Here is a 26008-nt window from a genome sequence, read left to right as displayed (position 1 = left end):
TTAATAACACTGTTCTATGTGATTGCTACAGACTGTTGGATCAGGAAGAAGAAAAGGACTTCTTCAAACAACTGCAGAACTCTCATGTTTAGACAATATTCTCCTCAGGGGACTTCAACCACCCCAGTATCTGTGGAAGTTAAAAACCAATAGGACATTAGCAATCCAAGAAGTTCCTGAAGAAGAAACAGATGTGAACTCCTTCAGAAAAGTGGAAGAACTCATGTTGGCACACTGGTCCCCATGGTAGACTTCAACCACACCAGTATCTGCAGAAGGAACAAAACAACAGGACATGAGCAGTCTAGAATGTTTCAGGAGTGCATCAATGACAAAATGATGAGAAGCCTGTAAGAGAAGGCACTCTGCTGGATCTTGTACTTACAAAAAATGAGGATCTGCTGAAAGATGTGAAGGTTAGAAACAGTCCTAACTGAAGTGGTCATGAGATGGTGGAATGGTGGAATTCTTAGAGGAGGAACAAAGCCACAAAAGGGACCATATTTGTGGTCTTCAGAAGGTTAAAAAAAAAATAATAATAATAATAAAAAAAAAATAAAAAAAGAACATCAACAAAACATTTATTATTGTGAGGATGAGACCAGCTTCTGAGATCACACACAGTACATAGGACAACCAACAGTGTCTAAACAGTGTCTAATAAATTTCAGTTTGGACTGGAGAAAAGGGTGTAGGCTCTGGGAGCTTGGGCATGCTGAGGGCCTTTTTTGACACAGTCTAGAAAGAGAAGGTCTCACAGGTAGTACAGCAGATTTTCATAATGTAATGAGCCAGGAAAGAAGAGGAGAGGAGAGGAGAGGAGAGGAGAGGAGAGGAGAGGAGAGGAGAGGAGAGGAGAGGAGAGGAGAGGAGAGGAGAGGAGAGGAGAGGAGAGGAGAGGAGAGGAGAGGAGAGGAGAGGAGAGGAGAGGAGAGGAGAGGAGAGGAGAGGAGAGGAGAAAAAGAATATTTGCCTTAGAAACTTAGAAATCAGTATGGAGGAAGCATCTAAATTGTCAAGATAGCTGTATTTTCATTGGGAAGTAGCATTTGTTTTGAAAGGAATGCTGAAGTTTGGAAGAGACAGAAACAACAAAGCTTTGGCCTGGTTTTATGACAAATGTGATAATATTACATAAACAGGAGATTGTATCCATGAATGTTACAATGCTGATTTTGGGAAAACTTTCATGACACTTTTCAATTCCTGCTACTAAGCATAAATACTGTGGATTTACACAGCTTACATTATTATGATCTCACTTTCCAGTCAAATTTCTAAAATCTTTTTGTCTTTGTCTCTCACTCAGTTAATTTATACTTTCTCTTCCATTATTCATTTTTAAGTAATTTTTTGCAGTTCCCTGTTCACCAAAGTACTCAACTGCCCACTTGTATTTCAGTATATTTTGCTGGAAACTGGATTTATAGTTTCTCTAATTTAATTCAAAAGAAGCTCAAAAGCCACGATTGAAGTCCAGACTTTACATGAATCACATCACCAGCTAAGCATCATCTGTTTAATGTGATTGAAATAGAGTTGTTTAAAAGCAGACAAGAAATGCAAAGCAAGCACACAGGGAGGCACTCAGAGGCTTCACAAAAAGACATAGATCTGCTCCTTAGAATGTTGGTTGTGTTACAGGTATGTAACATTTCTCTCATTCAACATTCACATTTTGCCCAAATAAGATTCTAATATTCGTTTACGTATTTCTTTCTTTTCCTTCTTTGTTGGTGATAACATCATGGACTTCAAAACAGTACTTGAGAAAAGACAAAAATAGTTCCACATGAAATAAACTTCCTTTGTGTTTTCTTCTCTGATCTAACCTGAAAATCTGCCTGCAATTGCAGTGGCACAAATAGATCAGATGGGACATAGTATCTGATTTTGGAGTCAATCTGAATTGAATAATACATATAACATGGGCTACCACTATACTTACAGGTGCTTTTAGTTTGGCATTAATGAAACTAATTAGCCAATCCATCTCTTTTCACCATCAGAATATAATCTCATGTGACATTGTAAGTGTTTGTGCTGGCAACTTCAGCTCCCTTATAGTCAAAGAGTGACAACCTTTTCCAAAAGGGATGAACCCTAACAGTTGGGTCACCTCCAATGACCTAATTAATTAAGTATAGAAAACTTTTTTCAAAATGATTTGTCAAAATGACATCATTTTTACTATCATTTTTCACTATCTTCTTAAATTTAAGAAAAAATTTATTTCTGTGAAGAAATGATCTCACTCAGATTGAAGGTGCTCCACAACTACTTTCATATTTTACTTTCTTTTCCTTGCCATTATAAAGATGGTAAAAATAGACCAAGTTCATTATTTACACACTGTGCTGATGTTTAACAAAAGCTTGAGAAGTCAGAAACTCTCTGACAAAAGGTTTCTATTTGGAGTCACTGCTGGTATCTGGTAGAGAGAGAAAGCCCCACAGTAGTTATCAGTGCATTTGCAACTTGAAAAGGCATGCAGTTTTCTTTTATCTACCTTCAGCATTGATGTTTGCAGCCAAAAGAGTGAAAACTGACATCTTTGCATACCTTTGTTTAATGGTTGGCCAGAATGGAATGCTGGATGGGGAATCCTTGCTCCATGATGCCATTAGCTGCAGTAGCCTGAGCATCAGCAATATGTTTACCTCAAACTCGTCCTTTTTTAGTGAAGATCTCCCTTTTTGTTTGTTTGTTTGTTTGTTTTTAAAACACATTTTTATGAGTGGCATCTCAAAATAAAATTACAAGTATGAAAAATGCATAAGGACATGGATTTATCTGGATCAATCTGTGTTCATGACAAGGGGCAGAAGGCTTGCAGGCCCACTGGCCCAAAAAGGGGAAGAGAAAAGGGAAGGCAGCATAGGGAGATGGGATCTGGGCCCAAAGACGGGACAGTTAATTTTACTAAATATGATATCAGAATGAAGGATAACACAATATAATAAAATATAATTGGAAATGAGGCCAATAAACCAAATAAAATGAGATAGAGTGTCCAGAACTGAAGGCCTTACTTTGAACTGAAGGCAAAACAGCAGGGGAGCACACCCACACACTGCCAGACAGGGAGAGAGAGCAAGTCCTGTGACTTGTGGATGGGGGACTTATCTTCCCCTGTGAATGCAAAGTCCTCTGGGGTATGCAGTTCTTCTCTTCTGAGAAACTGGTATATGGAAGTAGGTCCATGGAACCAGAGTATTAACTCGTTCATTCCCTGTGCTTTACATGATGTTATGAAGTGGAATACTGATAACAAAAATTATAAAACCATGGCAACTTCTCGTGTACAAAACTGTGTGTTTGTGGTTCCTTGTCCTTAAATCAAATATAGAATATTTGCTTTTAAACAAGCATTAGTTTTTGATGGCCAGCTTGCTGATGCCTTTTGAACTAGCAAAGCAAGGAAAACTGAGGTATTTAGAACTAACTGAGCATCATGAAAACTGCAGTTGGTCATTGATCATAAGCAAAAAATATACATGTCCTTTTCTCCTGTACAAAGGGACGTGTTCCTGGAAAGGCCTGTTAGCTGATCTGTGTAGAGTTTAACTCTACAGAATGTCATCTTCAGGGGCTGACTCAGAATTCAAGAGTAGAGGCTTCGTTTTGCAAAAATCCTTTGGTTTTTTACCAATTCTCCCTCCATAGATAGAATAACAAAGGTTGGAAGACCATGGAGACCACCTAGTTCATCCACCAACACGCCAGAACCATGCCCATCTAGCTCCTCCCTTCCCAGTCCTACTTAGGCTTTGGAGCTGGATTGTGTAACAGGCGTCTGACGGTAGTTAGAGCTATTTGAAGTGAAAATTAAGCACTGGAAGAAGTGTTACAAGGTATCACCCAGCATCCCTATGGTGAGAAGGGCTTGAAGAGAGAAAGCACGCTACAGAAGGCGAACAAGATTGCCATCTAATGGCCAGAAATCAGATCATGGAGAATAATAGGTCCTGGAAGGAGGGCGGCAAAGCAGTGACGAGGGAGGGTAAACAAGCACAGGACTCACGTAGAATGTGCAGTTTTGGGTCTGAGTTTTCCTTTTCATGTTTCTAACTGAGAATTCAGTTTGTAGGATTACCATCGGGATGTAGAAAAGACAATCAGGATTTCACGCGGAACTGTGAGCGTTGTGTAGAGACAGCCAGCACTTGTTACGTAGTTACTGATTCTTCACTGCATAGATGTTACAGAATATCTCCTTCAGTACTTTCTCCTATTTTCCAGAAAGTACTCACCCAGATGGGAAGAAAGTATATTCGTTCATAGGGATTTTGTAGAGTCGATGCATTTCCTTGGTTAAAAAGCATTCATTGCTCAAATAAAGAATCCTTTTTTCTTTCTAAGGATCTTCCCACGCTACATGATGGGGAAACAGTTTTCACCCGTAGAGTGCAGTGTTTCCCTAAAAATATAGGAATGAATACCGTAGTGAATGATCTTCAACAGCACAGTAAAAGGCGATTTCCCATTCTGTGCTAAAGATGTTTTGGTTGTGGTTTGGGGGTATTTTGTTTGTTTGTTTTTTCTTTGTGAGTTGTTGATGTAGTTTTTTTGTTTCCTAAAGACTGCCTGTAAAAAACAAAACAAAACAAAACATTATGTTATCTGAAATAAGATGCTCTTATTAAAGATCTTGCTAATTAAGGAAATTATGCTGTAAGGTTCATATACACCTTGCTGTAACAAGCTCAGGACAGCAACATTTTCTGCAAGCATGTTCATGTTTAATAAAGTGCTTAAGTATTATGCTTAGCATGTGAATAGGGAGTGAAATTAATTGTGTACTCAAAGCTAAGTAAATTATTAAGTTCCTTTGTTGACTGCCATCACATCTGATATCCAAATTTCTACCAGGATTTTTTCCTATTTTTCAGAACAGGAACAAAAACTATTTGCTTGAAAAAAAATCTTAATGATTTTGAGACATGTCTCTCTATCTGGAGGAGATCCTTTCCATTGCTTGGCTTGGAGCACCACTTGGAGCACCAGCAGTTGCTGCTGTAGATTATTCAGAAGCATTATGTTGAGATTAAGCTTTTCTTTTTTTTATTATTATTATTATTTTAGTTGGAAGGAAGAAAAAATATATATATTACCCACAAATTATGGCTTCTGACCAACAAATATAGCATATAATTCAAACATGCAGCCTGAGAACTTTGGGTGCAATCCTCCAAGCAAATAGAACGAGTAAATGTAGTCAAGCAAATGGAAGAATAAAACAGCTGGCCTCTGCAACAGCAATGAGTTCAGCATCCACTTAACCTGTCAAGATGTAGTTTAGCAGGAGCTCTGCTTGGAAGTGGTCTGTGCTGTTGCACCTTGTAAATGCATGTCTATCTCCTTTGCTTAAGAAATGAAGGTACATGGAATGTTGGTCATGATTGCCAACAGATGAACTATTTTGTTTTTGACAGCTTTCCATCCACAATAGAACAGGACTACATTTATTACTGAAGTGACTAGTGGGGGGTGCACCACCCTCAGTCTTAATTATTAGGTTAGGCTTTGGTTGTAGTCAGTGGCAAGTGCCACGTACTCCCAAAGAGGATTTACCTGAGCTACACTAACATTTCAGTTTTGAAGGTATGTATTTCCTTTTATGGCTGCAGAATGGGAGCCTGAGTTACTCTCAGATGACTAACCTTTCAGACAGTATGCTTGAAGAAAATAAATTCCAATTGTTTTAGGAACATTTTGGCTTAATACACTCAGAGAATTACTGTAACAAGGTCATGCAGAGGTGATAAATGAGTATATGTTGAATTCAGTGCAATACTGTTGATTGCTACTGTTCTGAAGGAGTCATACAGGCAGAGAAAATTAAGAGAATATAGACTATTTTTTGCTTGGAAATGAAAATAAATTATTTTATATATATATAAATTTTGTCAGAATTTTCAAGCATCCTTGTACTTTCAAGTCCAGTTTGATATTAATGTTAGAAAACTAGGAAGCAAATGAAAACAGCTGTGCTGGCAATTGCATAAACAAAGTGAGAGACATGCCAGAAATTTTTCTGTGGGCAGGGGAAGCATCTGGCAGATACACAGTTAAGAATGCATGAGAAGGCCTGGAGAAGGAAAGGGCACAAATAAGAAAAGATAAACTGTGATTTATTTTGTTTTGCACATGAACACACACTCTTAAAAGTATTTGGCATGATGGTAGTTTGTTATATTGAAACTTTTGTCCACAAAAGACCTGAAGAACTATACTGTGACCTTCAAAATAAAATCAGGACACACTTTTTATGTGTGGAGCTACAAGAGGTAAAGAAGCACCTTTCAAGAGAAGTAAAAATATCAATCAATCCTGTGCAATAAATAAATAAATAAGTGAACACAATGGTATTCTTTAAAAAATTAAATAAATAAATAAATAAAAACACGGAAGTTCTAAAGTTCACAGTGACTTAAAAAGCATCCCGTAATTTTCAAAAAGGTGCAAGTGAACAGGAGTAAGGTGATGTCAGGTCCTGCCCTGTGAATCACTAATTACATTCACCACAAGAAATGTGAGAAGAAAACACTGGTTTCCAATATATTAGCCTGTGGAGTTTTTTTCTGCTGCAGGAAACGCCTGAAAGACACCATGGGGCAAACGTGCTTATTTTAACTGCAGCTCCAATCAGTGTGTGGAGCCTTTTAAGGATCTAACCAGAGTTGGGCTGTCTGCCTGAGATCAATTTCTTCCTACAGCTGGATAAAGAAAATACAGATGTATGTTTAAGCATTTATCTACGAACTCTACTAGTACAGAAAGCTTAAGCCTTTGAAAAGGAACTACTCATTTCCTGTTTCTTTCAAACACCTCATCTTCTGCCCTGCCAAATACAAAAGAAAGTACTTTGTCCTGCGAAAGGCTGTGAGTAAGCTTTAAAACACGGATTAGGAAAGGAAACAGATAAGGAAGTATCTGCTTCATCTATCCTACTTACAAAGTTCCTGTCATATTAGCATCTGTTAATAACATATTTATTCAGACCATGTATATTTCTGATCCTTCTTTTATCCATGTGATCACTGCTGCGGGTAGTAAGGTTTGTGTTCTGGAGCATTTCAGTCCAGTCTTTCTCATAGAACTCAACAACAGCTGCTCCCAAAGTTATTGGAAGACTCATGCAGTCCTATGGCTGCTCCATCACAACATCCGAATTCATTAATCTTCTGTAGAATTCCATGATTCAGCTGAGCAGCAGAGCCACAACAGACACCAGAGAGGCTTCCCTCATAAACCAAGTGCTGATATTTGGATCCACCTTCACATTTCAGCAGTGCAATCTTTCCCTTGGTCTTGACAATCTTTGACATGTGTTGTGATTCAGATCTCTACCCAAATGGAAGAGAGAAGCCAATCCTCTAACACAACTCAGACATCTGCTTGTATATAAAATCACTGCACCAACCTAAAAACTCATCCTTTGTCTTTACTGAAAGACCCACTGGCTTAAGCCAGTGGGGTGGTGAGACAGAATCCCACAGATGTGGCCAGTTGCTGTGGGTGGAGTGAGGCCTACATTTCCTTGGAGGACCAATAGGCTTATAGCAGGGAGGAAGGTATGGTGGTAGTCTGGTCTGCCAGCCAGCAGGAAAAGCCTGTTTTGTTCCAGTCCTAATTGAAGATGAGGCTTTGAAATGAATGTAAGACCCTACTCCAATTCTGTGTGTGGTGCTGGTTTCTCCAGAGATATGAAGCAGCAGAAAAACAAACAAGCCAACAACAATGTCAACAACAAAATCTTAAAAAGCAGAATACAAGTTGCATTGAAAAGCTGCATGAAAAATCCTTTGTGGTGGCAAAGTGTTCTCCTGGCCATTAATGCATTCATGGGGAAATTATCAGTAAAATTCTTAGGTAAGAGGAATTATCAATATTTATGGAGCCACTATCACCCCTGAATGTCTTCTCACCAGATCAGGTTTAAAGCATAGGTAAGCTTTTCCATTCATGAACTATTTCTAGTAAGATATTTGTGCATCTTCATTTCACAAGAATTCCATTATTATTACTATTAGCACCATGGATTTATTTGTGAAAATTGTACTTCCCTCCTCTCAAAAATGCTGCATAGATCATGACACAGGCTTAAAGTCTAAGCTTCACATTTCCTCCTGTGCAGCTGATAAATAAACTGTCAGATAATAATATGATCTTCCTCCCTAGTGTATTCAAAGCCCTCAGTGATCCCAGTGATTTACCAGGAAAATGCAGGAGTAGGAAAGGCTATATCCTTGTGTAACCTGTTTCATGCAGGATCCTCATCAGCCAGACAGACACCAGGTTAAGTCATCTGATTAATGTCTACTTTACCTGAAATTAAGTACCCAGATACCTCTAAGAACCTGAATCTGGGTGATTTAGTGGCTGCAGAAGGTGGGATTCAAGTCAACTAAACTTAGTTATTTAAAAGTTATTGGCTACTATAATACAGTCCCTTTATATTCCCCTATAGTCAATGGGAAGCAGGGAGAGGAGGCCCTGGGGAATGATTCCATTCTCCTAGATGTCTGTCTTTGGATAGGATGAATCACCCACCTTTGTACTTGATTAGGGAGAGAGCCTGGACTACATACTGCATACTGACTTGAAGTTGAAAGACTCATGCAGACTGTGACATTTTTAACATCTGGGTCAATCAAGAAACACCCTCACTTCTCAGTAGGATGTATATTCCTGCCCAGCACTTCTGCAAGCAAGACTAAAGTTTCCAGAGCAACTTCTTAATTTTTGAAAAGCTGCTAATAAACTTTCCTCTCTCAAAATACCTCTCACTGTGGTAGAGAACCAACTACTGATTCTTACTCACAGCAGACCCTTTTCCCAGAGGAAAACCTCTTTTAACAGCTATTTATCGTCACATTATCTTCCGAGTATGTAATTTTTTTTCTGAAGTTCGAAGTTAGGCTGCCAGGACTACAGCTCTGGGTTTATCTATATTATACAGTTAAAAATGGGTATTGTGTTTGACCTTTACTGCTGTTGAGAAACGTCTCTTATCTTTTTCATACTCTCTGAAGAGCTACCTCTGCCTAAGGAATTACTTTGGTTTGCTCTGTAAATATTTTAAGAAAAAATTCATTGGAATGGGTCAGCTTGAATATTTAGTCACAATGTCTAATCCAATCTTCATTCCCGACTTCATTCTGTCTGAATTAATGTGATTAAGTGCTTGGCACAATTTACTTTTTGGAAAGACCAGAGATAAAAGATACCTCAGCCTTCTCTGCCCCGTCTGCTCTTCATTTTCTCTTTGTTAACAGTGGGCTAATAACTTAAAGCTAAGTGTCAGGTCCTGCATTTTGGTCACAGCAACCCCAGGCAAACCTACAGGCTTGGGGAGGAGAACATGCCTGATGGAAACGGACTTTGGTGTGCCGATGGACAGTCAGCTGAATATGAGCCAGCAGTGTGCCCAGGTGGCCAAGAAGGCCAGCGGCATCCTGGCTTGTATCAGAAATGCTATGGTGAGCAGGACTAGGGAAGTCATCCTGCCCCTGTACTCGGCATTGGTGAGGCCTTGCCTGGAGTACTGTGTTCAGTTTCAGGCAGCTCAGTACAGAAAGGACATTGAGGTGCTGGAGCAGGTCCAAAGAAGGGCAATAAGGCTTGTGAAGGGCTTGGAGAATCAGCCCTATGAGGAGAGACTTAGGGAACTGCGGCTGTCTAGTCTGGGGAAAAGGAGGCTGAAGTGGAGACCTGATTGCTCTCTTCCAATACCTAAAAGGTGCTTACAGCAAGAGTGGGGCCTGTCTCTTCTCACAGGTGACAGGTGACAGGACGAGGGGAAATGGACTCAAGTTGCCTCAGGGGAGGTTTAGGTTGGATATCAGGAAAACCTTCTTTACAGAAAGGGTTGTTAAGCACTGCAATAGGCTCCCCACGGAGGTGGTTGAGTCACCATCCCTGGATGTCTTTAAAAATTGTTTGGATGTGGTGCTCAGGGACATGAATTAGAGGAGAGTTGTTAGATCAAGGGTAGTATGGTTAGGTTGTGATTGGACTCAAGGATCTTAAAGGTCTTTTTCAACCTTAGTGATTCTATGACATGGGTGTCCGATCTTTTGGCTTACCTGGTTCCACACTGAACAAACAGGAATTGCCTCGAGCAGCATATAAAATTCATTATGTAGTTAATGTATATATGCAACAAAACTATTTTTTAATGTATTTTTATTAAAGGATAAAAAATAGAGAGCAAAAAACTGATAAAAGAAGTGGAATATTTAATTCTGTTTTTGTGGAACTAATGAATCGATGTCCAGTTTGATGGCAGTAGTTGCAACTCTTAGTGAGTTCTCAAGGTGTTGGTCAGAGATTTTTGATGAAAATTTCCTCTTCCTGTGCTTCATCCTTGGCAATAGTTGTTCACAGATGAACATACTGTCAAACAGTGATGTCATGAATAAGACATGATGACATGATTGTGAAGCAAAGAATGTTTTTCTCTGTTGAGGTAGGGCTAATGAAAGTCTGGTAAAGACGTGATCAAATTTTTGAGTTGAATATCTGACTGCAACTCTACACATTCCATCTGAAGATTCTCTGATAATGTATTTATGCCAACAAAAAATGGACTTTCAAATATACAAAAAAAAAAAAAAGAAAAGAAAAGAAAAAAAAAGAGAGAGAGAAATGATTTTTTTTTTTTTTTTTTTTTCAAATCATGAAACCTATTCTCTGTTTCCTTTCACAGAATGGAAAACACAGCTGTGTATTTTTGCTGTTCACAGAACTGTGTTTAGCTCCACATGAGGTTATGATGTGGAATACCAATAGCAAAAATTACAAAACCATGTCAGTGCCATATTATTTGTCTTGACAAAATGTACTCATCTGTCCATTTTTCACTGAATGCTCTTCTCTCATTCATGATCTTTCTTTTTTTGGGGGGGTTCCATTTTCTTCTGAGATGCCACTAGGTAAATTGAAATATTAGTATCAGCAATCACCGTGTTTTACTCAACAAGTGGCTCAAGTGCATGCCATGTGCAATACATGCAAGTTTTGATGTGGCTGAGTGTGTGCTATGGCCATGACAGGAAGAGTCACCCCTACAGTGTGCAACTAACTAGCTGTTTGCTCCTGTGCTTTATCATTTCAATAGCAACATCAGGTGCTGATAGAGTATATTTGGTACATCAAAGCAAATGGGACAGATGATAGGAAGTTACCAGATGTAGAGGAGCCCCATTCACACAGAAATTGCTACATCCTGAGAAACCTCAGGTGTAGAGAGTGGGAACCAGCTTGTGTTGCACATCTGCTCTTCAGACAGACAAGGGACATCACTAAAGAGCACCCATGCTCAGCATTTCCATAAGCATCAGTGCAAGAGGTGGGGGAATGGTCCACCTATGGGAAAAATGTGTGGTCTCAGTACAGATTAAAAAGGGAAACACAACTGCCAGTAGAATTCATCTTCCCTTGCAGGCTTCCCAGGTTGCTCTTAATAAGCTTGATGTGCAGCAGCCACATCAGGGAAGATTTGATTTTCTCCTCCTTAAGTGCTCAGTGAAGCATTGCCTATGTTGGTCATCTGAATTAAGGAAGACTGGATTTCATCTGCCTGCTGATGTATTTGTAAAACTTCAGAGGAATATTGATATTAAGCAACCACAAGAGAGCTTTAATACATCATTTTACAAGTGGCAGATTTATATAAACTATTTAAGATGCTGAGAGAAAAATTATCATAAATTCCCATTTATATCGAATCATTTTACAGTGTCTCTTGAATTCTTGCCCAAAAAAAGGCTAGGGACAAAACTTTGTCAGAAAATAATTAATCCATTCTCTGAGGAAGGCTGATCAACCTCTCTTTAAACTTCATTCTTTCTCAATTTGCCAGCACTTCATTTATCTCTCATTTCTTTACTTTGCCCATTAATTGAAAATATAAAGTAGCTTTCCCTCCACAAAACAGTTTTGATGAGAACTGCAAAAAGCAATCTCTGATTCCCCTGCTCTTAGATAATGTCAGACCCACTCAGTCCTTCTTATAGTATGGTGGTAATGGAGGAATGGGGAAAAGAATGACTTATTTTGGCACCAAACAACAGGACAAAAGTGAATGCTAACATAATGATAATTTAGATCTTATCTATAGCATATTTTTGCTTGCACAAAGGAAATAATTGATGCTTTTAAGGGTTTAAATTCAAGGTGAGTTACTGTGTGAGCTGGGTGCAGATGGGAAAGTACCCAGATTAATAAGCATAAATGAGATTTTATGCTGGCTGACTTTTCATTTTGTCTTTCACTGATTTATGAAAGGGTTTTGGATGCCAGAAAGAAGACTCACAGAGTCAATGGCTGGGGAAAAAAAAAAAAAAAAAAAAAAAAGCTGTCCCATATGTCACTTCTTTATCTGTCTCTAGCTCCAGATATAAGGACTAATACAATGTGCCCAGGTGGCCAAGAAGGCAAAAAGCATCCTGGCTTGTATCAGATATAGTCCAACCAGCAGGAGAAGGGAGGTGATGTTCCCCCTGTACTCAGCACTGGTGGGGCAGCACCTCAGTCTCTGATTTCAGTTTTGTGCCCCTCACTACAAGAAAGACATTGAGGTTCTGGAGCACGTCTGGAGAAGAGAAACATGTCCAAATGAGAGGGAATGGCCTCAAGTAACTCCAAGGGAGGTTCTGGCTCAATACGGGGTAGAATTTCTTCTCAGAAAGAGTAGTGAAACATTGGAACAAGCTGCTCAGGGAGGTGGTAGAATTACCATCCCTGGAGGTGTTCAAGAAATGTGTAGACGCTGCATTGAGGGACATGGTCTAGAGTAGTCACAGGCTGATGGTTGGACTAGATGACCTTAGTAGTCTTTCCAACCTTAATGAATCTGTGATTCTAATCAATCTATTGAGGTCCAAAAAATTGCTGAAAGCTCACGTTGAGCAATCAATTAATAGGTGCACTAATATAATTCCTGCACAAGTACACTTGGCCATACCTCAGCAAAGTAATACCCCCCACAAATGCCCACTTACCCACTCCAGGGTTCATGGTAAGAGAGGAGAGAAAGAGAGAAAGCAGATAGTCTTGAAAGCCATGAGAAACATCTGTCTGAAAGGAACCTGATCAGACTGCAAGTGTTTACTTTCAGAAAGAATAAAAACAAACAAACAAAAAAACCCCACCAAACAATAAGAAAAAGGATCCTGATGAAGATTAAAGAAAAAAAAAAAAATGACACATAATGTAGAGAAAGAGTAACAGAGGATATCCCTTTATCAACTGTTCTCACGCAACAAAAATGGGCCTCCAGTGTTAGTGGGACATAGTGCATATGCAGTGGGTGAAATGTTTTTTTATACAGCTAAAATTTAGTTTGGGGAGTTCTTATAATGAGGCATTAATAAGAGCGTGGTAAAACTAACAGAAAAGTTTATATACTCTTATATTCATCCATTCCCCCAGAGGTATATAGAGCCTCATGCTTCACTCAGCACTGTATGCCAAGGATATGAGTGGGTCTTTGCAGCTCTCCCATGTTGATCACAGACTATACTCAAACCAGGGTATTTCTCTGTACTCCATTTTTCTTGCTGTTTCTAATCTACGGCACTACTATTTCAATTTTTTTTTTCTCACCGTCTCAGTTTGAAGTACCATAGAAGATAACTCCCAAAGGATCTTTTTTTAATGTAAGGTAGTTACTGATTCTCTTTCATCCTCTGCTCTACTAGCTCTTTTATTTTAATATGTTAGGAAGCAACATTTTAATATTTTCCAGAAGCAATATTAACTCATCATAGAATATTTTCTGAGCATATGTTAAAAATCTAATTATAATTCAGCTAATGAATCCATATACACCTTCAATTAAATAAAATGTAGGCAGCACTGTCTACCCACCAACGCATTTGCCCAGCAGTTGATGGTAATGAGATTATGTGTATTGCTAGCAGATCTGCTGCTTCAAGTCTTCTGGGGTGACTTACTGACTTATAATATTTCAGATGATTATGTTATTGCAATTTCTTGCTTTTCAGATGCAGTACAGCTTCAGTACCTCAGCTCAGTGACTATTGATCAAGGAGTTGAGAACAACAGTAAAAATGCTGTGGAAAACAACAAGAGAAAGTTATTTTCAACCATAATCTTAAATTTAATTTTCCTGAGAAATTTCCAGGTGTTCACTGGAGAAAAAAAACATCAAAACCCATTTATTAATGTCAATACATATAAATATAACTCTGCTGGAAGATATGTACAATTTGGTGCAGCTTCCCAACTGTAGAGCATCTGAGATGGTGAAGATTCCTCTTCCGCATCTAATGTGTGGTTACATTCATGGCTGTCAGGTTAGATTGACAAATGTTTTTACTGCAGCCACTACAAAGAGAATGCTCCTCTCTTTGACAGTAGGCTTCCCATCTCTGGGTCCCTGATTATAACTAGAAAGAGGAAACAGAAAAACTACAGCATTTCCTCTTGACTCATTCTCTTCACCATCCTTGCTTTTCCCTCTCCCATTAGGGAGACGAAGTCCATAAATGGTAGTGTTTCATCTTTTTTTTTTTTTTTCCTTTTTTTAATGTTAAAAACAGACAAAACTAATCTTTGCTTCACCTTCAAAATAAATTATTATTTTCCAAGTATTAAGTAAACAGCAGCTGTCAGCAACTCCAGCAAATCTAACAACAGTTATTTTTGGAGAACATAACCATGAAGCTGGAAGCCCACATATGTATATGGTTAAAGGATACTAAAGTGATTGTGCTCAGTAGCATGAACTGAAGAAAGACATTTGAACAAACATCAACAAAACATTTTATTTCTTGTTCTAGAGATTCATTTCAATGGCCATCAGAATTTCAATTCGTTCCAATGGCCATCAGAATATCCTGCTGTTGCTAATAAAATTACATTCTTACTCTTTGTTCTAAACTCAGATTGTTCCAGGACATAATATATAACTTCCATTTCTTCATATTAGGGAATTTTAGAAAAGGATCATAGGATCATACTATTTAATGATTAAGCTGCATCCTGGGGTGCATTAAAAAGGGTATGGCCAGCAAGTGAGATCCATCCCTTTACTCTGCCCTGGTGGGATCATATCTGCAGTACTGTATCCAATTCTGGGTTCCTCATTTCAAGAAAGACAGGACTTCTGGAGAGAGACCAGTGGAGGGCCACAGAGATGACTGGGGACATGGAGCATCTCCTTATGAAGAAAGGCTGAGAGCCCTGGGACTATTTAGCCTGGAAAAGAGAAGGCTGAAGGGTGATCTGACCAATACTTACAAATAGCTGAAGAGCAGAAGTCAAGTGGGACCAGGCCCTGTTCAGTGTTGCCCTGCAACAGGCAGTGGGCACAAACTGGAACACAGGAAGTTGCATAGAAAGAGGAGGAGAAATTCTTTATGGTAAGGGTGACAGAGAACAGGAACAGGCTGTCCAGAGAGGTTGGGCAATCTCGTTCTCTGAAGATATTCAAGACCCACCTGGGTGCCTTCCTGCATAACTTGCAGTAAGGAAGCTGCTTTAGCAGTGAGTTGGACTAGATGATCTCCAGAGGTTCTTTCCAACCACTGCAACTCTGTCATCCTCATTTTGGATGAGGAGCCTCAGTTTGTCTTCATAGATAATTCTGTCTAAGGTCAGTATTGTGTCTAAATAGGAATGATTTGCCATTGTCCTGCTTCTTTGTTTTCATCTCACTGGTATATAAATTGGACATTCTATAATATGCATTACTGCATTAGCAGAATGTTTTCCAGCAGTTAAAAGCTGTTAATCCGAATCTCCCTTACCCTAAGGAATATGGAACCAATATAGAACAATGTATTATAATACAGTATTATATTACAAATACATATCTAGCTATTAAATCGCGTTGCACTGTGTTATGTTATATAAATTAGTGCATGTTATGATGTATTGACATATTGTATTACATTTACATTACATTATGTGTGAATTATACACATTTATGGAACATTTTTCCCAGGGAAAGACTTGATCCAGAAAGTCTTTTCCAACTGAAGTGATTCTATGATATTCTTATTCTATATATCATATGCTCATAAACACATATGTAGTGATCATAACCAGTACAATCTCTTGCAGTGTTTTATGAGGAAAAAAAAGTGGGAAAACATCACTCTTCTGAGGAATCAGGCTTCCTCCTGTCTGTTAGTCATGGTCTGAGCAAGCAGTAAGGCATTCTCAAGTAATTACATTTCTGGATCTTTGGCAAGAGTGAGGCACTGGATGCTCAGAGGTGCTGTTCTTCATGTATGTTAGGACACATGCGTATCTTTTCTTTAGAAAATGCCCTTTAGTATCAGAAGCTTAGCCTGCCATGAATATGGATGTCTGATCTGTTCAAAATGGCAATCACTACCAGTTCATTCCTACAAATTATACATATTCAAGTGTATTTCTGCCAAGTATGCCACTGTGGGAGGACTAACACTCCCAGATGTGCAGTGAAGTTTATCAAGAGAAAATGACCACTAGTAGAATTTGCAAGTGAATGTAAACCAACAGAGTAACTGCTACGTTTGCTCTGTATTGCATAGACAGACATGACTTTCTGGATCTCAGACGTTCCTACAACTGCTCTGTGCAGGCATTCCTTTACTGCAGATCTGGAGACACAGAGTATTTTGGCTTTTATTATCCTATCCTAGGTGGGCAGCACTAAAAGTGTATGTCAATACAAGCTGCAGCCCATTGGTGGCAGCAGTTTGTTACTAGTGGACACAACCCTGCTAGAACAGCTTCGGTTCTGCATACTTGATTTATGGAGAGAAACAATGAACTTTCACATCGAATTCAATCTGCAGGGATGCTCCTGTTTCTCATCCTATAATTCTGATTTTATCAAGGCTGTAGCTGTGAAATAAAATCTATTGCGAATGTAGGAGACAAATCAACAGAAGGTGAAGAGGCTACACATGCATGTAGATGTGTTCCCTTTTGGATCTTTGATATACTCCCTGGTTTCCCACGTGTTCTTTTTAAGGCACTTTGAACAACCAAAATAAATGGAAGTTGCACTCAGGCCCATCCTAATTAATATGGACTAGATGATCTTGTAGGTCCCTTCCAACCTTGTGATTCTATGAATATCAGTTGAAAAACACCCATGAACCAAAAAATGGAAACCTATTTTTGCTCTTTCTGCTCCACATGGCAGTTTGCGTTCCGGTGCACAGTAGTGATGTATCTCACTACAAGAAATGAGCTCCCTGCATGCCTTCCTGCAGTAACATGTTCTGGTAGTCACACCACTACGTCAATGCACATTCATGTTATTGCTGTTTTTCCTGTGCATGTTTGTGGTAACTTCCTACCAGTCCTAAAGCATGCCAGGAAATGCTTTTGTTTCAGTTAGATGTAAACAAACTTGTGCCCAGTGATAACGAGCAGCAGAGGTGACACTTGGACAAGCAGATGCAACAGACCCCACTGCCATCCGGTACTGTGAGCAGCTCTGGGGTCCTCTTTTGGCAAAACAACTGGACCCTGCTCCATCTGCCTCTGCCACCACTTTTCTCCTGCTTCTGACTGTGTCCTTGGGTACATTTCTCTGAGCCTGGCACTGCAAACAGAAAAATCATGAGAGTTTATCAGTCTTTAACCTCCAGCAGTGCTCCATATCCTTCTGCATGGAATAACCTGAAAGTTTCCAAGTAATTGAAAAAGCAATACTTTCCCAAGCTTCCTGCCTGCCTGCCTTAATTGACCCAGTAATGATGGTGAGATTGTTTGAAAAAGAAATACGGAGAAGTCTGGAAAAACCCTAAGTGCCTGCCATGCGCAGTCCTAGTCAACTCAGATGCCCATGGGACATTTTTCCTATGGTTGACTATTGCAGTCCCCACCTCTGCTTGCACTCAGACCTCAGAACTCCCCTCCACCTGAAAAAGGAAGGGCAGAGAACTGCAAAGCCTCAGTGGCTACATGGAAACCAGGAGGGAGCTTTTGCTTCTCCCAGGTTGAGGGGGGTGATGAACCCTTTGCACTGTAAGAGCTGTGCCTTTTGTCCTCAAAAAGGAAGTGTCACACACCCCATGTCCCTGTCACTTGAGGAGTATGTCAGAGGCAGCTGAAGTGCATGGCTGTGGCAGCCCAAACACTTCTCCCTCGCTTCTCACAAAGTGGTTCCATGAAGAAGGACTCCTGCCAGTAACACCATTAGGACAGGCTGAGCTACCCCCTAGCAGCTCCATTCTTCACTCCCTCACCTGGCAAAGAATGAGGTGAGTCAGGGTGTGAGTAGACCCCACAGCCATTTCTAGGTGTGACTGTGCATCAAGCTTAGGGGATTTTGTTGTTATTGCCTGTTTGCTGGAAATAAATTAAAGAAGGGATTAGTGGAGAAAAACAAATAGATCAATCAGATAGGCAAACTCACATTAACTGAGAAATCTTGCCTGCCTACAGTCTTACAAGTGATGAGAACAAAGACTGTTACACCTGAATGGGTTTGGGGGAGCCAGAACACAAAGGAGCTCAATAGCTGGGTATGCTTAAGGTGGTTTCAAAGTGAATGCATCAATAGGGCCGACAGCACCTCACAGGCATTACATCCACCCATGAAAACCAGCACAAAGCAATAAACCTAGAGTGAGCTCCAGGCTGCTGCTTGTTTAAACTTAGCTCAGAGATAGCAATGCTGGGCTTGCACAGCACAGGCACGTCCTCCAGGGCTCTGCTATTTTACAAGCTAAATAAATAATTCTGCTGTACACCAATGCATACTGACTTGTGCTGCTGTTCTGTATCATGTCCAGTTATGTTATGGAAACATCAGCTTTGGAGGTATGGAACTGCACTCTTGGTGTGACGCATTTCACCAATTTCATGGTATCAGGCACACGTTGACACTGCACAGCCTCTGAAGACAGTGTGCAGAACAGGCATCCTGAGAAGGTACCCTGGGCAGCGCCCTGGGTCAGCCCACAGCTGGGTTACCATAGCTACCTACAGCCTGTTTGCCTTGGTCATCTCTTTATCAAAGGGATTCTGATAAGAATGACTTCTTGTCTTTGGTATATGTGGACTCACTCGTGCATTGAATAAAGAGACCACAGTCATTAGAATGTATATCTAGCTTTATATTTGCATTGAAAGAAACTCATATTCACATAACAATCCAATCTCCTCACTTGCCTAAGAGCTCTGTTTGCACTTTGTTATGCCCATGCACATGACTTATAGTTAGTGGTTTAGCTCAGGAGGAGCTTAATGTTGGAGGATAAGGGGTTGTTGGACAGGGCCAAGTGGCTCTAGGAGTAGCGATGCATTCCAAGTTTGTGGTGCATTATGCTAATGGTGCTACTTACAAGCTTTTAAACCTATTATTTCTCCTCATCAGAATTAGAGGAAAGAAAAATAGCAGCAAAATTCAGAAAGTGATGACATGCACTTGTGAAAATTTGGCACGGAAATGCCTCCTTCAGGTAGGAGATGTGCTAAGGCATTGTTTTCTCTTCTCTCATATACTCTGTGGATCAGTCACTTTTTCTAGAGCTAGCTTTCAATCTCAGCTTTTGCACGTGCATCTGGCAGAAGCCTTCTGCTCCAAGTTCCAAGTAACCCAGCCTGGAGACTGGAGCTCTGCTACAGCTTCTGCATGTGTTCAAAGTGGGATGTAGTGCTCTTCTCTTATCACTCACGGGTGTAGGGAAGGCAGTGAACCAGAGTCATGCAGATTGGTGTGGGAGAGGAGCATCTGCTGCTCCAGGGTATCAAGCTTCCTGTGCAGCAGCAATCTGATTTTATGAAGCTGCCTTCTACGCTTCCAGAAGCACAACTTGCTTGCTGTCCTAACCTGTTGCAAAATTCTCTTTGTCGAGCACAGAAAAAAGGAAATGTCATTATCTGCAAGGCCTTCAATGCCAGTATCTGTCCAGCTAGAACAGGAATTTTGCAATTCTTCTACTGAAATCAAGCTTTGTGGAGATAGGAAGGCTCTCCCCTTACACATGCTGCTCTGTGAATTATCTATTTTTATGTTTTTGTCTAAAGCATTCACTGGAATGTTACCCAAAACAAAAGCTGAGCTCTGATACTGAATCAGCTGAGCACCCCAAATCTCTATATCACCATGGACGTGCTGCTGGCAGCGAGGCAATGCAGCTAGAAATGACAAAACATGATTGCTTTCTCCTCACTTACACCCTGAGGATTTCTGCCAGCCCGTGTTTGTATACGGAGTGAGAGGAAGCGTTCTCCTTCAGCAAGTCAACCCTGTGAAAATACTATTTCACATGTGAAACTGAGGCCTGGAAAACAATCACTTGGCTTCTCTTCCTCTAATTTATTTTCCATATGATAGAGAAATTTACACACAGTTTATTTTTATCTCGAGAGTCATCTGACATGCCAGGGTCCCATTATGAATAATAAGCTGAAATGGGAATTAATCTTGGGTGCCTTACAGCAGACATTTTGTGTCCCCTTGATTCCTTTATGTTATTGTATTTTAATAAATGCAATGACTGTGTGGAAGAATTAGCACGAGGTCAGTAGATCTGTGCTCCCGATCACACTTCAAAACATTCTTCAGACAGAGTTCAAGAACAAGCTGAAGTCAATTTAGATACAAACACTTCTACCGACATCAATTAATATCTGATTAAGCCCCTCTGCTGCATGCCCTTCAGGAACTCTTTTATTTCCTGCTTCACACTCTCACAAATGAGAACAGTGGATACTTACTGGAAAAGGCAAGTTGAGCTTTCTCGCAAGGCTTCAGGCATGGCCATATGCAGGAGACAGAAGAACTACAGGTTTCCACTTACTAAGTTTCCCACTCTGAGACTTCCCTACAGTGCAAGGCAAAACTTGCTGCCTTGGTGCAATTTAAGCCCTCCATGTTTTTAGCTGAAATCTGTTGAGAGTCTGCATTCCTTCTTGCAAATGAGATCAGCTCTGTGATGAAAAGTGCTCTCCTTTAGCATGCAAATGGACAAGAAGCTGCATGCCTGGAAGGGCATTACATCACCGAATATCTGTGGGCTGCTGACACCAAACAAACAAACAAGCAAATGATTAAGAAATGTAGAAGCTCATCAGTATACGTAATAAGAGCTCCTAAGAATCACAGAATGGCTTGGGTGGGAAGGGACCTCAAAGATAAGCTAGCTGCCCATTAGGTGATAAGACCTGGCGTATTTATTGAGGATGGCAGCTTTGCCACACACCAGTGCCTGTGAGGTTTGTTATCCCCAGATGCAGTTTGGCATGCAGCAGCCTGGCATGGACACTGTCCACCCCCATGCTCTCCATATAGTGACAAAAAGGAGCGGGCACACAAGGACACACAGATATACCATTTCTGTAATTATGGCACTAAGACAAAATGCTGTGGTAAGGATTGACTTGTACAGAGATCAGCCTGCGTCCTGCCATTGGAACGTAATGCTTTTACTTCAGCAGAACAATCCTGTCTTCACACACATTGTGAGGCACGCATGGCTTTTGTAAGGGGCTGGGGCTATGTCAGTACCAATTCACTGAGAGGGAGATACAGAAAGGCAGAGAAGCAATAGAAGTGTAAAGCTTTTATTTGTCTCTGTCTCTCAGGACTGTAATTGAATCTAAACTCAGCAGCAGGGCCTGGTTCACACACATCAGCAAAGCTCCATTTAAGCATGTGGATCACACTGATTCAGGCGATCTGTGGCTCTGTCCCAAAATGAGCAGAAATAAAGGAAGGCAGTGCTGCTATTGAAAAATCAGACCCAGTCCAGTCAGTATTCACCATTCTTCAGTCTCAGAATGTGTTACCACACTCAGATCAGGGCAATGTTGCTTTGCTCAGACACATACATGAGTAACTAGGACCAGAGGGAATGGTTTCAAGCTATGGCAGGGGAGATTCAGGCTGGACATTAGCAGGTATTACTTCTCAGAAAGGGTGGTCAGGCACTGGAATGGACTGCCCAGGGAGGTGGTGGAGTCACAGACCCTGAGGGTGTTCAAGGAAAGATTGGATGCTGTGTTGAGGGACATGGTTTAGTGGGAGCTATTAGTAATAGGTGAACAGTTGGACTGGATGTTCTTTTAGGTCTTTTCCAACCTTGGTGATTCTATGATTCTATGACTGCAGTAGCCACAGAGGAGAAAACTTCTGAAGAATATTCCTATTAAATTTACCATCACTTAGGAGGCCAAATAAATAAATAAATAAATAATCTTTGGCAAAGCTGAAAACTGATGCTGTAACATGACTGGGGATGCTGATGAGCTGATAATTATAGAGACTGTACAACCCCAGTCACAAGGTTCAGCGCTCAAAAAGATCTAAGAAGCAAAAGGCCATGAAGTCATTTTGAAGAACACACTCAAAAGCTGGCAAAGTCAGCTCACTTTGAACATGGCATATCCCTCCGGAATGCTTTTATGCTGTTATTATGGAAATCTGTAAATATTGCCAAATGATACTCTGTGCTTTTTGCCATTTCTTTCCAAAGCAATTACTGTGACCTTCTGTCCTGCACCAGTCCTGGTTCATCAGAGTACCTCCACTTTGTACCACATTTCCCAGCAATATCCTACCTCTCACTTTTGGAGGCACTCATGGACACGGGAAGTAAGGTAGATGTCACCCCCTGCACCACCAAAAGTGAAAGAGCTTAGCTCTGAGTGGACTTTGGCTGAACTCTGGTGAGTCTTCTTCCCTAAAGATACTTAAGACCAGCCTGAACACTTCCCTGAACACTGTACAGTCTACTTTAGCTGGGAAGTGGGACTAGTTAGATGATCTCCAGAGGTCACTTCTAATCCATGCAGTTCTATGATTCTGCAAAGTGGAAAACCCAGTCTGCTATTGCAGAGCTCTATTGGGATGGCCACGGGGACAGGGTATTACCCTGCGACGCTACATCTGGCAGTGTTATGAAAAATGGCCGGCCAAGGCAGAGAGGCAGGCCTCGAGAGCATCCCCAAGGAATGTATTGAAATGTATTTACAGCTCTGCTTGCATATGTTAATCCTGTTCGCTTCCAGTTCAGCACCAACCACGCCGCACCCAATGCGCTGCGCAAGGGCACACGCAGCCCCCGCGCACATGTCCCACAGCAGCAGCACTGCATGCACGCCTCTCCCTCCCCCCGACCCCCCCCCCTCCACCCCGCCGCGTTGCTGCCAGACAAAGGCTCGGATTTTCCCCTCTCGTTGTTATCCCTGCACTCTCTGTACGAATATATCCCTTTATTGCCCGGCGTTGTAAACACGGAACGCAGAGCCTCCCATTTACCGCACCCATCACCAATCGCCCCACGATACTGCCCTTAGGGCTGATGGGGACCCGCTGCCGGCGTGCAGATGAGGACAGCGGATGCTGCGGCGCGGGGAGGGCCTGGACCCCCGTTCACAGCACGGTGCCCTGGCAGCAGCCCGGGAGCGGCCAGGCAGCGGCCGGGGCTATTGTCTACGGGGCTGGCGCGGCGCGGCACGGCTCTCCTTTGCGGCAGGGCTGCAAGGGCAGCTACGGGCTTTATTCTTTCCCTTGCGGCGCGCTTGCAGAGGAGGTCGGGGGAGGGAGAAGGGGAAGCGCCCACAGCTCTTAAAGGCCCGAGGGTTTCGTGTTTTCCTTCGAAATGAGATAATCCGCGTAACAAAACCAGCCGGCTGACATTACTCAACGAGGAGGAAAGGGGCAAAAGCACCGCAAAAGCTCAAACCTACAGCACGGCCGCTACCCCCTCTGCCCCTGCCCCATCCCCGGGCGCCGCCCGTCCCCGCCCCAGGCGCGTCCGGCTCCGGGTCCCGGCGGCGGTGTGGGGTGGGGGCCGGGAGCCGCGGCAGCCACAGCACCCCCGGGGCACGTCCATCGGGCCAGGATAGAGGCCAGGGTGGTTTTGGGGGTGTGCGTGTGCCTATGGGTCCGTGTGTAGCTTGTGTGAACGGGGAAGGGGGAGGGTTGTGCGGCGAAGGAAGGGGAAGGAGGAAGCGAGGGGGGGTGGGGGGAAGAGTGAAAAAAAAAAAAGAGATACAGAAAAGGGCGGAAAGCGGCAAAAAAAAAAAAAAAAAAAAAAAAAAAAAAAAAAAGAAGTGTGACATCACCGTTCCATTTGCATAGGCGCAGGGATAAAACCGCCCCGCCAGCGAGCCCTCTGTACATTGGCGTGCAGAGCGGCAGCAGCAGCAGCGATCGGCGGGGCTGAGCATCACCGCGCGGCGACACCGGTGGGTCCGCCGGTCCTCAGCGTGGGTCCACCCGGTGCCCCCTCCCCCCCCACATGGGGGCAAGGGGGGGGGGGCGAGGGCAGGGCCAGGGTGGGAGCATGTTGACCGGGGGGTTGGGGGGGACCGGGCGGGCTATTGTCTGGAGGGGGCTATTGTCTGGGATCTGTGGGGCGGCGGCCGGCCGGGAGCGGGAGGGTGGCTTTGTTGCCCTCCGGGCGCTTCGGTTTGAAATACTGGTTTTTTGTTTTCTTTTTTTTTCCCATCTGGTTAAAAATGCGGGCGCTGCCCCTCTATTGTGTGTGCATGTACTGGGGGCTGCCACCGCGCTGTGGGCTCGGATGCTGGATGAAATTTCGGCTTTGTCCCTTAAAAAATAATAACGATACGTATATATGTGTGTATATATATATTTAATTACCCGCCGGGAGTATGCGCTGTAATTTCAGCGTGCGTGTAGTTTTCGTCTCCCGAGGCGGAGCCCCATTGCAGCCGGAGCCGCCGTGCGGCGTCGCTGCCGCCTCGATGCGGCGGGCGCGGCCGTGTTGCCGCCGGGGGGGGGGGTTTGTGTGTGTTGGGTGGGGGTGGGTGACGGGAGCTGTGCCTGGGATAACGGGCTGTTCCCTCCCCTCGTGCGCTCAGAACCACCTGCCAATATGTCCGACAAACCCGACATGGCCGAGATCGAGAAATTTGACAAGTCCAAACTGAAGAAGACAGAGACGCAAGAGAAAAACCCGCTGCCTTCAAAAGAAAGTGAGTGTAGGGGGTGGGGGGGGGTGAGGGGGTGGGGAGCAATGGGCGCGGAGGGGGGGGGGGGGGAGAAGGGGAGGGGGGGCGAGGCGGGAGGAGACAAAGAGGGGCGGCGGGGCCAGGGGGTGGCGGCGGGGCTGCAGCCCGCAGCCGGCGCACAGCGATCGGTGTTTCCTTTGTGACACATCCGTTCTTACAATTTATGCACATCGTGCTTCGGATGCGCGTTTGAGGCTTTTTGATCCTTATTTCTCCTTTTTTTTTCTTCTTTTTTCTTTTTTTCCCCATTTTTAGCGATTGAACAGGAGAAGCAAGCGGGTGAATCGTAATGAAATCTGCCCTTCCAAATTATGCACTGTACATTCCACAAGCATTGCCTTCTTATTTTACTTCTTTTAGCTGTTTAACTTTGTAAGATGCAAAGAGGTTGGATAAAGTTTAAAATGACTGTACTGCCCCTTTCACATCAAAAGAATAGAGAGAACTACTGACACTGAATGAAGGCGCTGCCTTTCCCTCTGCCTGTCTGGCTTTGGTCCTGGTGGCATGAAAGAGAGCTTGCATGTTGATGGAAGAAGAACTTGGGTGGGACTACAGTAAACTAGAGTAACACACGAATAAATGCAAAGCTGTACCAAGGTCCTGCGAGCTGTAAAATGCAGTTAATCGAGTGCCATTTTTTTTTTTGTTCTTTTTTTTTTTTTTTTTTTTTTTTTTTTTGTTCAAATGATTTTAATTATTGGAATGCACAATTTTTTTAATATGCAAATAAAATGTTTTAAAACCTGGATGGTATTTCTGTCCTCTATCTGGAGAAGCGTATCAAAGGAATGTGAAGCATAAGAGCCGGTGCTGAGGATGCTAAGAAGCCTCTGGAGATGATCCAAACTTCCATCGCCATTCTCAGGTTTTGATACTTGCTCTCAGCAATAGATGCGTTTGCATCCTTTGGAGCTCGCTCTTAAAGCATCACAGTTTTAAACACTGCATGTCTTAAAGTTGGTTGTCATGTGAGTACATCACTTCAAGTGCTACTCTAATAATTACATGGAGATTTGCTAAAAAGGAGAAAGATTAGTTA

At 42.2% G+C, this 26008-nt stretch overlaps 1 protein-coding gene across 1 annotated transcript; it reads left to right on the top strand.

Annotated features, from left to right (window-relative positions):
• The first annotated feature begins 24070 nt into the window (after nt 1-24070).
• On the top strand, nt 24071-25715 carry TMSB4X (thymosin beta 4 X-linked). The gene is made up of 3 exons (XM_072344047.1): nt 24071-24177; nt 24817-24930; nt 25222-25715. The coding sequence occupies exons 2-3, from the start codon at nt 24831-24833 to the stop codon at nt 25254-25256; spliced, it is 135 nt and encodes a 44-aa protein (XP_072200148.1). The 5' UTR covers nt 24071-24177; nt 24817-24830; the 3' UTR covers nt 25257-25715.
• Nucleotides 25716-26008: the final 293 nt, after the last annotated feature.

The sequence above is a fragment of the Excalfactoria chinensis genome, chromosome 1, assembly GCF_039878825.1.
Source record: "Excalfactoria chinensis isolate bCotChi1 chromosome 1, bCotChi1.hap2, whole genome shotgun sequence".
In the NCBI taxonomy this organism is placed as follows: domain Eukaryota; kingdom Metazoa; phylum Chordata; class Aves; order Galliformes; family Phasianidae; genus Excalfactoria; species Excalfactoria chinensis.
The sequence above is the reverse complement of the archived record's forward strand: the minus strand, read 5'-3'. Positions and strand labels throughout refer to the sequence as shown.